Raw genomic sequence first — 18,686 nt, forward strand, 5'->3', positions numbered from 1 at the left:
GCATATTTGGGATTTCCAAGTATGTATCTGAGCGTGACGTTTTAATGAGGGAAAGGAGATGAAGCTGGATTGTGAATTTTGCTTTTGTCCCAAAGGCAATGATAATGATAGTCTGTATTTACTGAATGCATTATGCTAGACATGGTTATGAACATTTTGCTCAGATTAGTCTCCACAACAACCTGGTGTGGGCAGGTACCGATTTATTTAATCACCTTTATAGATGATAAATCACAGCAGATGCGGAGAGTGGTCAGATCCTGATAGTCCTGGGAGGAGAGGGATTCAAGAATGAGGTAGTGGAGTAATCAATACAGCAATGGCAAGTGGAGGTCAAGTTTGATAGTTGAAAAATCCCCCATTGGATTTGGTAATTGGGTCACTGGCTAGTTGAGCAAATCCAGTTTTAATAGATGTGTACACGTGTCAGATTAAGATGGTTTTAGGAAAGTATGGGAAGTGAAAGCCTACTCTTGAAATCTGTGAAAGTTAAGGAGAAACTTTCTGGTACAGTGGTCAGTGGGGTGCTGGAGCAAGACCCGGATATGAACTCTGCCGCTGCCACTTGTATGCGATGCCCAGTCAACTATATATGCTAACCTGTCCAAGGAAGCCTCGGTTTCCTCACCCATAAAATGGAGTTAGTATTTGTTAAACAGGGTTGTTGTGAAGATTGAATTAGAGTAATGTGTGAAGTACTTAGAACACCAGAGGTTCTCCATCAAATGAAATTATTAAGGTTGAGGGGAGAGTTTGTGAAGATGAGGATGTTTATAGGTTGAGAAGCTACAGGTAGAGGTTGAAAGCGAAAAGAATCTGTCAGAAGAAAGGGTGGTTCTTGGTGTCACAGCTAGGGAAGTCCACTGTCTCTAGTGCTCGCTCCTCAAATCAAGAGGCAGGAGAGACACCCCCAGAATTTCAATCCGGAGGAGTTTAGAAACAACCTTAAAAAGGGGGTGCTAAGGCTGATTTTCCCTCTAAAGCTGAGTATGCCTACCAAGCATACCGTCTCCCTGCCTGGGGGTGTGGGGTGGGGGTAATCTGGGAAAAGGCCGGTGGGGATTAAGGTATGCTCAAACTCCCACAAACAGTCTTTTGTAAGCCTTTCTTGGCGCGGCTACCCACCCCAGGGCTCCGTGACGCCTTCAGAGCCCTGTAGACTTTCTTACTGCACACGTGCGTGACAGCCTCGAACGGATTTCCTGTGCGCGAGGCTTGGGGCGGGGCCTCGGTGTGTCCGCCTCTCGTCTCACCACGCGACGCGAAGCTGGCGGTTTGCTGGTGGGTCCCCTGCGCAGGCTCAGGAGCTCACGGACCCCAGGCGCCTCCGGGCAACCGGACGCCAACCACGGCGGAGGGAGCAAGGAGGTTGCCATGCACCAGCCAGTTATGGCCTTCACCTCCAATACCCTAAGGGAAGGCCTGGGACCTGGCAGTTCGGTGGTCACCTCGGTACAGAAATCCTCCCCCAGGCTCCCCAGTACCCACTAGTATCTCCTGCTGAAGTCCTCTGCACCGACTCCCATGTCTCTCTAATGCTGGGCCTTTGCACCCCTCTGTTAGTTCTTCCTATCTTTCCCTTCGCTCATACCTACCCGTAGTCCTGTCTTTCCTGATCTTTATCTGAGGTCTACTTCGCTCTATTTCCTCTTCCTTTGCTCTCTCTCATCCTTCCATTCGCCCTTTGTTTTCTGTATTTTCTTTCCTTCCCTACTACTAACTGCGCTGGACAGCCGCTTTAATTTTCTTAATTTCCCCCTCTGCCTAGAGAGGATTGGTTTTTCCTTACTTAGTCTGATGCACACGTTTTTGCCTCTGCCTCCTATTTTAGTATTTATAAAATACTTGAAACTACCTGCGTTTAGTGTCTAAGTATATTTGGGCGAGGGATGGTTAGCCTATCTTTTGTAAAAGTGATTCACCCCTAAATGAATTTGAAGTGATAGATGGGTGGAGTTTAGATCACGCCTGGGGCAAAACAAAGCAGTGTCTGCTGAGTACCTTCCTTAAGAAGTACCATGTTTACTTCTCCCTTCTTCCTGCTTATTTTCCTGGTTCTAGGTAGAGGTGGGAGTCCTGTCTTGACCTGCCCGAGAAAGTTAAATTTCTGTGGCTTTAAATGTGCAACAGAGAAGATTCAACAGAAATCTTATAAAGGGAACATGTAGGAAGAAATTCCGACAGCAGTGTATGTTGAAACTAGCTCAGGGGTACTCATAAGTAGAGTGAATATAAGTTGCTAAATAGAAAGAATGAATTATATTTATATCAGTTTACTGATTAGATTGTTTATTATTTCTAATGCATCGTTGCTTGAAATAACTTACATTTTGTCGTTATAACAAAAGCATTATAAATGAAAGTACAATTCAGTATTTTAATGACTATACCTTGTGGAAATAGCACAAAAGGAAAAAATAAACAACTGTGTTCTGTTGATGGTGAGGCAGAAACGAATGTGGAATAATAATAAATGGGTATAGAATACTTACTATGGAAGACAAGAACGTCCTTGGAAACTAAGGAATATCAAAAATAATTTGTTTTTTAATTTGGCAGGTGAGATGTTAAAAATAAAAGCTACTATTTTTGAGTACTGGTTGTGGGTACAGGTCTTTAAATGTATAATGCCTTATTCTTGTGCCAACCTTGGTATGCCTTATTTATATACTCCTAAGAGGGAGTTAAGGCTAAGGGTTAAGTAACGTGCCTAGTCCTCCTAGCTAGTAAGTGGCAGAGTTGGAGTTCAAGCCCAAGTCTGTCTGGCTTCTCTATCATTCTGCCTCTTTAGTGTCACAGCTAGCTGGACAAGCTGAGAGAACTGGCTGTATCATATTTATATGATACATGTTTGGTAGTCTTTGTAAATCCAGGAAACGGCAGTTTTCAACATTTGCCACATAGCCAGGAATTTGTATCCCAATATCAGATTAATTTGATGACTATACCCTTCTACCTTGAACTCCCAGCACAATCACCTGAACCATAAGCATATTATAATAATACAGTTTTAGATCTACATAACTCTTTCCTTCCTAAGAACACCACATTTTGTAACATCTGATTTGCCTTATGACATCTCTGGAAGATGAGATTATTTATTACTCTCATTTTTCCCAAGGGAATTTAGATGATTAAAACCACTTTAAATCATAAAATAGCAATTTGAGGAAATATTATAGGCAAAATTTATCATTATGTAGCTTTCATTTTAATTCAGGCTGACCAATTTGGTACAGGTGTTGATTTCTTCAAGCAAATGTTTTATAAAATATATTTAACTTCCAGGGATCACCTCTCAAATGATTAAGCACATTTTATGTTTGTTAATAGAAACGAACCCGGAAGACATCATCTTTTCAAAGAGAAGGATGGTGGAGAATAGCATTACGAGTATGTATGTATATTTTCATTCTTTCTATTCAAGTGATTCTTATTCCCATTGATATTTTAACCAGTCCTTACCCTTTAGGTCGCTAACAATTGTTAGAAAACAGTGGACCTCATCTCATATTTATAATTTTAGTATCAGCATATGACTGACAAACCAAATTTAATTAAATTTAATTTAAATTTTGGATGCAGTAAAAAGTAAACTGGGAATCTAGGCGCTTTACAGGATATCGAGATGAGGTCAATGTAGTTTATGATGGTGGTGAGATTACACAAGAAAAAGCCTCCATTCTAAAAAGGGGTGTGGGTTTCAGTTTGTTGTTGTTGTTGTTGTTTTTTGGTTTCAGTTTTTATCTTAGTTAGATGGCAGAGAGCCTATGAGAACTTAACATGGTCAATGTAGGAAAGCAAGGTGATAATATATCAAAGAAAAATAACTAGGAAATTCCCCCTTTCAAGAGACATCATTTCTGTATTGTAGAAATATTTTCTATCCATACCCTTCAATAACAGAGGGACCCATAGGTCAAAGCCTTCTTGAAATTGATTTTAAGGGTGGAACCAAGTGCAAAGTCGGTTACAAAACAAAAGTGACTAAACTTTCAGGTCTGGCCATTCAACCACACTGTGGTTGGGATTTGAAAGTACCAAACCTCTTAGGGGACCCATCAGATCACATAATCTTCCCATTCATCCTCAGCCTCATGTTCTTATTTTTTAGCTTCTCACTTGAGAGCTAGAAAGAAACCTGTCATTATCTATCAAACAGAAATAGGCTAACTTTTTTTTTTGTCAAGAAACTGTCCTGAATGGTTTCACGAGAGATCTGACACTTCTAGTCCAACTGCATCTCAAGTTTTAGTATCTCTGAGGTTACTTTTTAAAAAGTTAAAACTTTGACTATGGCCATGACCCATTTGCTATATAATTCAGCAATTGTCTCACCAAGGAAACAATCATGGTTCTCTGGAAATATTGTTCTGTTGAGGGTGTCTACTGTATTTGATAAAATTTTATTAAACTTTAAAACAGAGAAATGCTCCTTAAGAGTGACCCTTCTGGGGTGCCTGGTGGCTCAGTTGGTTAAGTGTCTGATTTTGGCTCAGGTCATGATCTCATGGTTCGTGAGTTCAAGCCCTGTGTTGGGCTCTGTGCTGACAGATCAGAGCCTGGAGCCTGCTCTGGATTCTGTGTCTCCCTCTCTCTCTGCCCCTCCCCTGCACATGCTCTCTGTCTCTCTCTCTCTCTCAAAAATAAATAAATGTTAACAAAAAAAAATTTTTTTTAAATACTAAGAGTGACCCTTCTAAGAATGATGCTTTAGGGGATGTTACCCATTCACATACTGATCTGAAAAAATGATGTCAATTTTCCACAGAATACGCCTATCCCTGGCACTTACCACTTGAAAACTTTTATTGAAGAATCCCTATTAAATCCAGTGATAGCAACCTACAATTTTAAAAACGAAGGAAGAAAAAAACCATCTCTTGTGCAAAGAAACGATCCAGTACTAAATGACCTTCCCCTGTATGTACCTCCTGACTTCTTGGACTTGTTAAAGAAGCAAGGAGCCACTTACTCATTTAAAGACAAACCACGGCCAAGCCCCAGCATGCTGGTTTACAAAGATCAGGTAAAGTGCTACTTTTTTGTGGGAAAGCTACTCAGAACCCCTGAGGAAAATATTCTATGTACTTAGAGCGCATCTTCCCCAGGAGAAATTGCAAAACTTTATGATGCTTTATTTTCTACAGAAATCAGATGAGGGCTGCCTAATATGCAAGTATGTCCAGCAAAATTTTTCCCTGTGATGTCTGCTTCACCTAAGGAGAATACATGGGGACAAGTTATTCCCTCTCTGGGTATTGTTGGCAGGATTTCCCCAACTTGGGGGACTTGGGGGGCTTCTGAGATCTTATCTGTGATTGGGCCATACTTCTGTTCTCTCAAGCAGTTGATGCCGGGTACCCTCTTCTTTTAACGAGAAAAGTTTTCCAGTGAGTAGTACCCTTTAATGAGAGTGTGAATAGACCTGGATCCCATAGCGAACATTTTTCAAAACTTTCTTGTAGAAATGAGCACTGTGGTACCAAGAAGGTCAGAGTCTACTCTCTGCCCCGCCAGTTCATTCATAACATTGGTAGTAGACAGAGTACTCCTATGCTTACAGCCCTGTGCTAGGTTCTGTGCAGGGGAGATGTTCCTGACTGGGGAGTATTTGAGTAACAATACAAGAGCAAATATATCAAGTGCTAAGATAAATAGCATGGCAAGAAATGCCAGGGGGAGTTCAGTGTAGGCTGGGTTCAAAAGCTGCAAGGCTCCCTGGATTAAGTAGGACCCAAGCTGGACCTTGAATAATACATGACATTTATGTGGCTCTTTATAGCTTATTGTGAGTTTCCACATGTAATCTCTCAGTTGTTCTTCCCCAACATTCTGAAATAGGTGGAACAGATGTTATCCCCATTTTATATGTGAAAACCGAGGTGAATAGAGACTAAGTCACTTGTTCAGAGGCATGTAGCTGATAAGTAGATGATGCATTAATTTTAACTGAGGGTTTCTGAGCCCAAATTTGGTGCTTTTTCCAGTGTGCCTCCAGCCATGAATGAGGGGCAGGGTTTGGATGGGTGGATCCAGAGTAGGTGTTTCAAGGGAGGGGCATAGCATTCTTGAAAGCCTGTTCCAGACTGGCAAATGCAGAGTTGTGACTCGGCCTTTGGGACTTGGGACTTGGGGCCTCCATTTATAAAGAGGCCACCTGGGGCTTCTGGGAGGGGCACCTGGATGCCTTGGGTGGTTAAGTGTCCGACTCTTGATTTGGGCTCAGGTCATGATCCCACGGTTCGTGAGATGGAGCCCTGCGTGGGCCTCTGTGCTGAGAATCCGGAGCCTGCTTGGGATTCTCTCTCTCCCTCTCTCTCTGCCCCTCCCCACTCTCTCTCTCTCAAAATAAATAAAATTTTTAAAAAATTAAAAAAGAAGCCAGTAATAGTATCAATCTCTACAACTTTTTTTGGAATATTATTGCGATAACCTGAGAAGGAATGCATTGTAACTGGAGGTTGAATTAAATACAAGGGCTGTGGTTATGAAGATGGACAAGAAATTTTCAGCAGGATGAGCACATATCATAGCCAATATGTAAACCCTTCTTGTTGCTTTGCAAATTATATCTTTGGACCAGGACAGAATGGTAAGTGTTCATTGGGTAAATCTTATCCTGTTTGCTTCAGTGGATGAATACAAACACTAAAGTATGCTTAGACTTTTATGGCATGGTATCAGGTAACTGTGCTACATATGAAACCATTCTGGCCACCTCCACTAGAAAACCATTCTTCCTCATTCTCCACCACCATTCACTTCCCTTCTACTTCCTCTCTTCTTGCTTTTAGGAGTTTTTGAGGGTAGATCAAGACCCACTACTGAAAGGAGAAAACATAGAAGGTTGATATTAGGCAACATTTAAACCTTTAAAAGACCAAAAGAATTTGGCTTACCCAGAGGGAGGGATAAAACCTGGAAACATGCTCTTCCTGTTTCTTTTTCCTCTGTCTCTCTCTCCACCTCCCCCAAAGGATTGTACTATAGAAACTGGAAGAATTCAATGTTTTCCTAATTTTCTGTTTGAAAGGTATACGATAATGTTCTGAGGGGGAGAGCTATTGAGATGTGACATTGTTTACTCACCAATAAAATTCATAATTTTATGAACCAGAACTCTGGCTTTTAAAAAACCAGAACTCAGTATAATAATAATTTGAATTTGAGGTAAATAGAATATACATTGTTGTTATTTATTAAGACAGAACGACATTCTCCAGCTTCACAATTTTTAATAGTATATTCACTTTATACCCATTAGTGCTGTTTTTTATTTGTAAGAACGTTTTTACAGTTTTCAACACCTTTATTCTGAAGCATGTAATTCACTGGAGAGTCTATATCAAAGACGCTTGTCATATATATATATATATATATATATATATATATATATATGTGCGTATGTGTGTGTGTGTACATGTGCATGCATATGTGTGTGTATACTCATCTATGTCTGGCTCTTTCCAAAGAGTATTTGAGATGGCCCTTCAATTTTTACAATAATTCTTTTTGTGTTTATTTTTGAGAAATAATAGATTATTATTGTAGGACATGTACAGAAGTAGGGCCATGTGTCTCCCCATCTGTAGTGTGATGACCTACCCTTTGCCCGGTCACTGCTCATCCTCTGCTAGCCCCTGGGTTCCTTTCCCTCATTTCTGGATGATTTTAGCTCCTTCACACCACCACTGTCTCCTGTCATGATTTCAGGACACCCGTACATGATCTTCCAACAATCTGGCTTCTCGGTTTCTTGATTTCTCCTCTGCCTCAGCTCCTGACTCCTTAGAGTTTTTCAAGATCCATCATTTCAACTCTCCCCAAGCTCAACTGTGTGCAACCCACTTTTATCACCCTCTCCTAACCTTCTGTCTCGCTCACCCTAGCACCCCAACCCCAACAGTTTTTCCATCCTCCCGATCCGTAATCCGTGGATCCTCCTTTTCACTGCCTCTGACTTTCTGATGTTTTCTGTCTTTGCAAAGCTGCAGTTCCAAGTTAATCAGTAGAGTTTCTCCCTGTGTACACCCTCAGTTCCCTTGCCATGGTGGCTCATCTTATTTGTCTGGCAAGGCCAGGGATTTAACACTGGTTAAATCCAAGCCTCTGGGAACTTTGTACTTGCATCCATGTAGCCGAATGAATCATCTCATTTTAAATTCTTCACCTCACCTGGCACTGAATGGACTTCCCTAAGTGTGTGTTCTCTGCCACTCTTGTGGGTGGCTTTATCTCACATCTCCCCTCTTTCCATGCCCCAACTCCTCTTCCTCAACCCTTGTTCTCTCTTCTCACCTCTTCAGCCCCTCTTCCCTCACCTCTTCATGTTGGAGTGTCCCTGGCACTCACACATCTTCCCTATCTACACTCACTCCCTTGGTGATCTCATTCAGTCCCAGGGCTTTGGACACCATCCATTGCTTTGAGATTTCCGAATTTATATCTTCTTCCCAGACTTCTCTCTTAAACTCCAGATTCATATATTGAACTGCCTTTTTGATTTCTGCACTTGTGTGTCTAATTCAGGGTTTCTTAGGACAGGATAATTCCTTGTTGTGGGGGCTCTTCTGAGCTTTGTAGGATGTTGAGCAGCATTCCTGGATAATTAGTTTCCATTAGCTAGTTAGATGTCATTATCGATCTCCCCCTCCCAGTTGCAACAACCAAAACTGTCTCTAGACATTTCCAAGTGTTCCCTGGGGGTGAGGGGGGAAGTAATAAAACCAGCCAACCAACCAGAAAACTAATCCACCTCCTTCCTGATTGAGAACCTTTGTGATAGTGGGCGTGATCTCTGAGTGGTTGTCCTCAGGGTCAACAGGTTTATTGTGAAGTGGCTTCATCTTACTATATTCTCTCTCACTCTCTTCCTGCCCCACTGGCCTCCTGGCTGCTTCTTGAGCTGGGCCTTCCACCCCAGTATCTTTGCACTGGATCTTCCTTCTTCTGGAATGCTCTTATTCCAGGTTATCTGCATGGCTCACTTCATCTCCTTCTTCAGGCCTTTCCTCAAGTGCCACTTTCTCAATGAGCCCCATTTAAATTGGCCACCTGATGGGGTGCCTGGGTGGCTCAGTCAGTTGAGCGTCCAACTTTGGCTCAGGTCATGATCTCGCAGTCTGTGAGTTTGAGCCCTGTGTTGGGCTCTGTGCTGAGAGCTCAGATCCTGAAGCCTGCTTCAGATTCTGTGTCTCCCTCTTTCTCTTCCCCTCCCCCACTCATGCTCTGTCTCTGTCTCTGTCTCTCTCTCTGTCTCTCTCTCTCTCTCTGTCAAAAATAAATAAACTTTAAAAAAAATTTTTAATTGGCCACCTGACATTCCTGACCTTCCCTACCCTGGCCTTATTATTTTTTCTTTAGCACCTATAGCAACCAATATACTATATAATTTACTTGCACTTTGTATTTATTATTATTTTATTATGTATTATATTTATTATTATTATTTTATTGTCTGTTTTTTCCCATGAGAATGAAGCTTCATGAGGACATGAATATTTATCTGTTTTGTTCACTGTTACATCTTTGCCTCTAGAACAGTGTCTGATGGTTAATATTTGTTGAATGTGGAATGAATGAATGATTACCCAAATATCTGAACTCTGACTGGGACTTACTCTCTTTGTTTCCTTTGATGTGCGATTTTCTTTGACTATGTGTATTTGCTCATTGCTCCTCAAAACTTGTTTTCATGGATCCTAAGATCCAAGATGGAAGTGTTTTCCTTCAGCTTTTGGTTCTGCTGATATTTTGGGGAGCTACCAGTATGGTGCCACTTGAAATGCACTGCTTATATGTTCTTGGATCGTTCCAATGATGGGAATTTGGACTGGAATCTGTGAAAGGGACCACCCCAGGGTTATACTTTCTCAACGATGAATTTTTTTCCCCTCTTCCAATTCTGCTTAGCACCATGGCAACTCTTTCTACAGACCCTTAACATTGGGTGATGTGGGAGAGTTTACTTTCACGAAGTGCTCTTTTAGGGCCTCTAAGTCCTGTGGGTAGGACTCCCATTAGATCACCATCATTGATGGGCCCAGGCTTTGACCTCTGGATCCTTGTAGAACTCTGAAGTTCCCTCAGTCCCTCAGACACAGCTCGGTTCTTCTGCTGAGTTTGGTCTGGACTAGTAAACTTCCTCTGGGCAAAACTAGGCCACAGTGCCTCTCTGGCCTTTTGCTATGTCTTGGCTTGTGGTTCTTATGATTCCTTATTGTATTGTTAGCAGTTGCATATTGCTTTAAAAACTCTATTTGCTTTTAATATTTTATTCCTCATTTCCAGTAGTCATCTGCAATGGAAAGTTTATTATCCAAATAACCTAGCGTGCTATAAATAGAAACCAGATCTGTTTTTTCCCCTTAGAAATAGACTGAATCTTTTCCATACCATTATATATTCTCTACATCATTTTATTTTATTTTTTAAATGTTTATTTATTTATTTTGAGAGAGAGAGAGAGACAGAACGAGTGCACATGCGAGCATGCACAAGTGGGGGGAGGGGCAGAGAGAGAGGGGACAGAATCCTGAGCAGGCTCCATCTAACAAACTGAGAGGTCATGACCTGAGGCAATATCAAGAGTCAGATGTTTAACCAACTGAGCCACCCAGGTGCCCCTATCTACAACATTTTAAATAGCTGCATAGTAGTATTCTACTATATGGCATATCCTAATATATTCAACCATTTTCTGCTGTTAGTCATAGAGTGGAATTGTTGGGGAAAGGGTATATATGTATCTAAGTCTTTGGAGATGCATTGCCAAAATTCTCTTACAGAAAAATTGTGCTAGGGGCACCTGGGTGGCTCATCTCGTGGAGCATCTGATTCTTGATTTCGGCTCAGGTCATGATCTCAGGGTCATGAGATTGAGCCCCGCATTGGCTTGGAGTTGGACGTGGAGCCTGCTTAAGAGTCTCTCTCTCTCTCTCTCTCTCTCTCTCTCTCTCTCTCTCTCTCTCTCCTCCTTTGCCCCTCCCCTGCTCATGTTCTCTCTCTCAAAAAAATGAAAAGAAAAATTGTGCTATTCTGCAGCTCCATCTTACAGGATATTGTAAGTCCAGTGCCATTTTACATCTGCTGTTTATGTTTTCAACTAGAAACATGAATCAAATGACTCGAATGAGAAAATTTTTAAGTATAAGCTTGAAATCAATATGCTATGGGAACTTCCAAATAACCTGAAGTCAGCAAAGTCTGTTCCCGAGTTTCCCTACAATGCACAGGACAGGGAGAAGATGGTGACTCTGACCCAGTCTGTAGCCAATGAGTCAGTAATTGTGTGGCTTCAACACTCTTGCATCAAAGGGTAAAAATGAGTCATGTTCTCTTATAATCCAATTGAAATAGTCTGTTTTAAAAATGAACAAAGGATGTGAACTAGCAATTCACAGGCATACCAGTTACTAAACACACACACACACACACACACACACACACACACACACACAGAACCATAAAGTGATTCTTGGCTTCAACTAATAATGAAATAATTACAAAGGAACAAAAGCAGCTAGACACAATTCTTTGCCTGTCAGATGACCAACAATTTAAGTTTGATGATACCCATTATTGGCAAAGAGGGTACAGAAGCATATTCTCATACACTGTATAATACAAATTATTGCAAGTATTTTGGAGGGTAATTTGTCAGTTTCTAGCAGTGTTTTAAATGCACATAGTAAGGGATTCCATTCTCAGGAATTTACAAATGGTCTTACAAAAGTACAATGAGATGTTATACACAGTACTGTAGCATTGTTTATAATTTTATTTAATCAGAGGACTAATTATATAATGGTACATCCATACAGTGGTATATTGTGCAACCATTAAAGGTAATGATGTAAATCTATATGTGTTGATATGGAAGTATCTCCAAGGTATATATTATTAAATGAAAACACACAAGGAACAGAAAAATATTATAGTATAATCCCATTTGTATGAATAAAATCAAATATACATATATATAATGTTAAATGCATCCTTCCTTTTCTTGAGAGGTACTTAAGCAATCATTAACTGGTTTCCTCTTGAGAAGTGAGGGTTACATTACATTTTCCATTTTAAATCTTCTCTTATTTACTTCCTCTAGGTTGGGAAAGTTTCAGTGAAAATCACAAGCAAGATTTAAAATTGCTTGAAACTTCTGTCTAGGTTAGCTTTAGCCTTAGAAGATGACGCTCATGTAAAAGGAAACAAACTTGGTGATCCGGCCTCTCCCCATCCCCATATCGTAAGGAGGGGGCCAGGCTGGAAAGGCACCCCTGTTAACTTAGAAATTAGCCAAAGGATCCATTCTAATGTGTTCAAAAGACATCCTTGAACAGCTGATTGGGAGACTGAGGTTGAGAAAATCTGGTTGATACATTGATAGTTCTTAGCTGTGTTTATAGCTTTGATGCTATCTCTGAAGACATGTTAATATGAAAAGCGTACCATGGTAAAAGAAATGTCTGATGGAAATTTCAATAGGATGGTTTTGCATTGAGCAAAATATCAACGGAGAGAAACGTTGCACCCAAAGAGGGGCTGGCAAGTAATACTGTAGGGAACTCAAGAGGTAAATGTTGGGATAATGAAGAGCAAAATGTAGATGAGACAGTTCGTTGTTCATTTAAATTTAAAAAGTGGCCCTCAGAGTTGGCTCATTTAGCAAATATTTTTTTGAGGTTAAGTTCTCAGAGAGTATCTGCAAGGCAAGGCAGTAATTGCCAAATATGCAAATATGTCAAGAAAACAGCTAATGAAAATGATTTTTGAAAAATGGATATGGAGAACCCCTCTCAGGGACTGGGACGCATTTGTAGTTCTTAGGGTTCTTTTGGAGCTGATGAAAACTACAAGATACTGGCATAATTAAGAACAATATCATTGCTATCATGAGGCAGACTTCTTTTTGAGAAAGTCCTATGTTGTCTATTTCTCAGACCCAAGTCTGAGCAGTGAATCAGTGATACTTTCATATGACATAAGAGACTTGACTTCTCAGAGATACATTTGGTGAAATTTCCACCAATAGTGCTTAAAAATATTGCACCTGCTAGCCCATTCACTTCATTCACCTTATGATTATTCTGGTAGGGATTCTAAAGGAGTGAAAAATCTGTTTCCTTCTGTCCCACCTATTTATAGATCTGGGTTTTCAAAATATTGTCACACCAAGGACCTAATAAGTAGAGATGGATTTTTTTTCACTTATTCCAGGTTTCTGACATTGATGGTGCTGGTACCACCCAACTGAATTAAGTATCCACACTGAGATCCTGCCCTATTTTATGATCCCAAGATTGTAAGATTTCTGAGTGCCTAATCAATGTGAATTGAAACAATTAGCTAGAGTCAGGTCTTTTTATGGGCACATAGTCTATATTCTCTGAGCCGTATCTTACAAATGAAGAACTCAGAAGCATATGTTGGAATTAGGAAAGTGTGTGTCTGTGTGTGTGTGTGTGTGCGTGCACATATGCATACACATACATACATACACACATATCCATTCTTTTTGAGTTATATATACATATATATTCCATTAGACCCAAAGATAATGTAACCACCCAGATAGTTTGCAACAAGTTCAGCCATGCACAGAGAAACAGTCTCTTATGTAAGGCAGCTATTTAAGATTTTATGGAAAAAAATCAGCCCTCTCTCAGCTATATCAAATAGCAAAGAATGGCCAATGCCAAATAAAATAGGATAAATATAGAAGCTATGGGTAACCAATATTCCTTTCTAGGTTAATGCTAAGAGTTTTTCCATGAGTACTTTATTATGTAAATCTTTTGTGATTGCTGAATATGGAAGAATAAACAGCTGCTTAAGATTTTTTTCTTAACTTTTCAGTTCTCTTTCTCATTTCTCTTCCTCTGTATGTGTGTATATGTGCATGAAGGAGAGAGAGCACAAGAACAATGAGCATAAACCATATATGCACAATTTAAAGTAAATAGAAAGGAAATATACATGCAACCATCATCAAAATCAAGAAATAAAATGCTGTGGCCCCCAAGAAAGTTGCCTGCTTAAAATACATTCCTGTGCTTCCATGGTGTCATAAACAAACAAACACATGTTTCCTTGGTGTTTATTATGTCGAGTGAGCAATGAAGAAGGCACAGGTGCATCAGGACAATGTATAAATTTCATCATAAAATCTGTATTTACGGTTATTATCACTGTATCCACAAAAAGCTGCCTCTGCAATCAAAATTGTATTAGGATGTGAAAGACAGCTGTGGGGTGAGATAGAATGGCTGAACTTCCATGTGGCAGGTGATGCCAGGATATGGATGCCTCATTTTCAGCAAAGGCAGTATTATACTTTTAAATCTGATTTTAAAATAATAGGGGGTGGAAGAGATTGTTCATTTCAAGGAATGATTCTTCCCAGGATTTCTTAATACAACTCCTCCCTGCCAACTCCTTCAACATAGGCAGTTCTGAAGGTCTGGTCAGTCTTCCCCTGGCTTCTCCTTCTCTGTTCCACTCTGTGTGTGCACCAGCTCCTGACACTCCCTTATGTCACACACTTCCGGGCTATTATCTGAAGATCCAGGGACAATGGAGTCACCCAGGTAGTTTGCAGTAAGTTTGGCAGTAGGTAGAGAGACAATCTCTTCTGCAACATTCCTCCTTAAAATGCCCTTCCGTGGCCCCCTCGAGGAAGTCCTGCCTTCCCTAAAACCGCACTCAAGTCTCACGGTCTTCTCCATCTTTAGATCACCCAGATGGATTTATTTATTTATTTTCCCCTGGCTTTACTGAGGTATAACTGACAAATAAAATTGCATATATTTGCATGCCTCATGAAATGATTACCACACCAAGTTCATTAACATATCCATCACTTCACATAGTTAGTATTTTGTGTGTGTGTGTGTGTGTGGTGAGAACCCATAAGATCTAGTCTCTTAGCAGTTGTCAAGGATACAATACAGTATTAACTATAGTCACTGTGCTGTACATTATATCCCCAGAACTTATTCATCCAGTAACTGAAAGTTTGTACCCTTTGACATTCGTCTCCCCATTTCCCCACCCCCAGACCCTCGCAACCACCATTCTACTCTATGTTTCTATGAGTACCCTTTTCTTTTTTTTTTTTTTTAAAGATTTTATTTTTAAAGCAATCTTTACACCTAATGTATGGCTCAAACTCAAAACCCAGGGTTCAAGAGTCACACACTCCAACAACTGAGCGCACCAGGTGCCCCTATATGAGTACCCTTTTAGATCCCACATATAAGTGATATGAAACAGTATTTGTCTTTCTCTGGCTTACTTCACTTAGCATAATGAGCTCCAGTTTCATCCATGTTGTTGCAAATGGCAGGATTTCCTTTTTTATTGTTGAATAATAGTCCTGTGGTAGGTAGGTAAATAGGCAGATAGATAAATAGATATTATGCTCATTTATACACACACACACATATATAATTTATATCACATATGTATTCATTATCCATTCATCCATCAGTGGATATTTGGGTTGTTTCCCTGGCTTGGCTATTTGTGAATAATGCTGCAGTGAACATGGGAGTCAGATATCTCTTCTAGATAATGATTTTGTTTCCTTTGGATATATACCCAGAAATGGGATTACTAGATCATATGGTAGTTCTATTTTTTAATTTTTGAGGAACCTCCATACTGTTTCCTATAATGGCTGTATAATTTTACATTCTTACCAATAGTGCACAAGGGTTTCCTTTTCTCCACATTCTGACCAACACTTGTTATCTCTTATCTTTTTGATAATAGCCTTCCTAACAGGTGTGAGGTGATAGCTCATTTTAGTTTGATTTGCATTTCCCTGACAATTAATGACATTGAACACCATTTCATGTACATGTTAGCCACTTGTATGTCTTCTTTAGAAAAATTTAGGTCTTTTGCTAATTTTTAATCAGATTATTTGTTTTTGTTTGCTACAAAAACTCATGAGTTGTATGAGTTCCTTATGTATTTTGGATATTAACAATTTATAAAAAAAAAATCCAAAACGATCATTGCTAAAACCAATGTCAAAGAGGTTTTCCCTGTATTTTCATCTAGAAGTCTGTGGTTTCAGGTTTACATTTAAGTATTCAGTCCATTTTGAATTAATTTTTGTGAGCAGTGTAAGATAGGGGTCTAGTTTCATTCTTTGCATGTGGATATCCAGTTTCCCCATTACTATTTATTGAAGAGACTATCCTCTACCCACTGTGTATTCTTGGTGCTCTTGTTCAATATTAGTGGGTTTATTTCTGGACTCTCCACTCTGTTCTATTGGTCTATATGTCTGTTTTTATTCTAGTACAACACTATTTTGATTACTATAGCTATGGTTTAAAATCAGGAGGTGTGATGCCTCCAGCTTTGTTATTTATCAAGATTGCTTTGACTGTTGGCAGTCTTAGATGATTCCATATCAATATTAGGATTGTTTTTTCTATATGTATGAAATATGCAGTTGGAATTTTGATAGGGATTGCATTGGATCTGTAGATTGCTTCGGGTAGTATAGGTATTTTAACAATATTAATTCTTCCAGTCCATGAACACAGGATATCTTTGCATTTATTTGTGCCTTCTTTAATTTCTTTTTTCAGTGTCTTACAGTTTTCGGTTTATAGATCTTTCACCTCCCTAGCTAAATTAATTCCTAAGTGTTTACTGTTTCTGATGCTATTGTAAATAAGATTATTTTCTTAATTTCTTTTTCAGATAGTTCATTGTTAGGGGTGCCTGGGTGGCTCAATCATTTAAGCATCCAACTTTTGGTTTTGGCTGGGGTCATGATCTCACAGTTGGTGAATTTGAGCCCTGCATCGAGGGCTCTGTGCTGACAGCATGGAGCCTGCTTGGGATATCTCTCTCTCTCCCTCTCTCTCTTTCTGCCTGTCCCCGGCTTGCTCTCCGTCTCTCTCTCTCTCTCTCTCTCTCTGTCTCTCTCAAAAAATAAATAAGCATTAAAAAATTTTTTTAAAAAATGGTAGTTCATTGTTAGTACATGGAAACTCAACTGATTTTTGTAAGTTGTTTTGGTATCCTGTAAATTTACTGATTTTATTTATTCTAACAGTTTTTTGGTGGAGTCTTTAGGATTTTTTATGTATAAGATCATGTCATCTGTGAACGGGAACAGTTTTGCTTCTTTCTTTCCAATTTGGATGCTTTTTATTTTTTTTCTTGCCTAATTACTCTGGCTGGCACTTCCAATGCTATGTTGAATAGGAATGGAGAGAGTGGGCAGCCTTCTCCTATCCTGATCTTAGAGGAAAGCTTTTAGCTTTTCACCATTGAGTATGTGATATTAACTGTGGGTCACTCAGTTGGGTTTAATCTCTTCCTACCCTCAGTCTGTCTTTTATAATTTTATTTATAGTATTTTATATTAGAATTGTTTATGTGTGTGCCTTCTCACTCCTGCTGGTCAGGGACTATTGTATTCCCCATTACACCCAGCACAGTTCTTTACCTACAGAGCAGGCTCACTAAATGGTAATTGAAATGGATTCGTTGAATCTAGTACATTTAAAATATCAATTTTACAGAATTTTTCTATGCATCATCTCAGGCATACTGTCATATAAATTTATGAAGAAGGGGCCCTGGGTGGTTCAGTTGGTTAAACATCTGACTTCAGCTCAGGTCATGATCTCATGGTTCATGAGATCTCATGGTTCAGGATCTCATGGTTCATGAGTCCTGCACTGGGCTCTCTGCTGTCATTGTGGAGCCTGCTTTGAATCCTCTGTCTCCCTCTCTCTTTGCCCCTCCCCTGTTCTGCTCACTCACTGTCTTTCTCTCTCTCCCAAAAACAAACATTAAAAAAAAATTTACCATGAAAAGTGAGCATTGGTTGAATGTTTTGAAGCTCCACCTTTGAAAATGTATTTTTTTCCATTATTAAGATAGAGAATAAATTATATAATGCTGTATGCTCATAAAATAAAGGATTATGAATGACAGGTAATAAAGTGAGCTTGAGACCTGTATTAATCTATTTTTGGTGTCCTTGTCCATTCTGTGTAGTCAGTTAAGCTTTCACCAGGGCAATACGATCTACTTCCTGCACCAGTTCCCAAGCACGCTTCCAGGTAATTATATACTTATTAAGTTGCTTTTAATAATTTCACTCATGCCTTTTTATTTACATACTTAACCAATACTAATGGCTTTTAAACCTCATTTATGCCCATCATATCCAGATTAGCATTTTTAAATATTTAGTGAGAGATAGGGAATAAGTTAATAAAGTTCTCACATTAAAAAACAGATTTAGAATATCACCTTTTCTTTTTTTAATATAGGAGCTTCGTATTTCGTTCTGCAGTTCAAAGATTTCCAACAAGCTGCTTCACTCCTGTAAGTATATTGTAGACACATAACTCCTGATGAATTTGATGTTTAAAACATACAATGGTTCATTTTGAGATATCAAGATTAACCTTTTGTTCACTGTAGTAGATAAGCAATGAATGATTAATGTAATTGATTTAATATGTACTTAAAGTATATCTGAAGATATACTAGGGATTTCAGTGTAAGTAGTCCATTTGTGTCGAGTTATAGAATAAAAGTAAAGGCTTCTTTACTTTCTGTAAGTCTTGAGTCCTATCACCTTCTCAGTGAAGTCATCCTTGGTCACCTGTTCAGAATTTTCTGTGCCCCTTCCTTATTTT

The 18,686-nt window shown here is 39.4% G+C and overlaps 1 protein-coding gene across 1 annotated transcript in view; it reads left to right on the forward strand.

The window, feature by feature from the left end:
* Positions 1–1,208: 1,208 nt before the first annotated feature.
* STPG4 (sperm-tail PG-rich repeat containing 4) overlaps positions 1,209–18,686 on the forward strand; it is a 46,120-nt gene continuing 28,642 nt past the window's right edge. The window contains 5 exon segments of the mRNA XM_060606644.3: positions 1,209–1,452; positions 3,334–3,393; positions 4,772–5,029; positions 18,037–18,101; positions 18,315–18,369. Of these exon segments, the coding sequence (XP_060462627.1) occupies positions 1,375–1,452; positions 3,334–3,393; positions 4,772–5,029; positions 18,037–18,101; positions 18,315–18,369 (516 nt within the window). The 5' untranslated portion in view covers positions 1,209–1,374.

Source organism: Panthera onca, chromosome A3 (genome assembly GCF_046562875.1).
Source record: "Panthera onca isolate mPanOnc1 chromosome A3, mPanOnc1 haplotype 2, whole genome shotgun sequence".
In the NCBI taxonomy this organism is placed as follows: Eukaryota; Metazoa; Chordata; class Mammalia; order Carnivora; family Felidae; genus Panthera; species Panthera onca.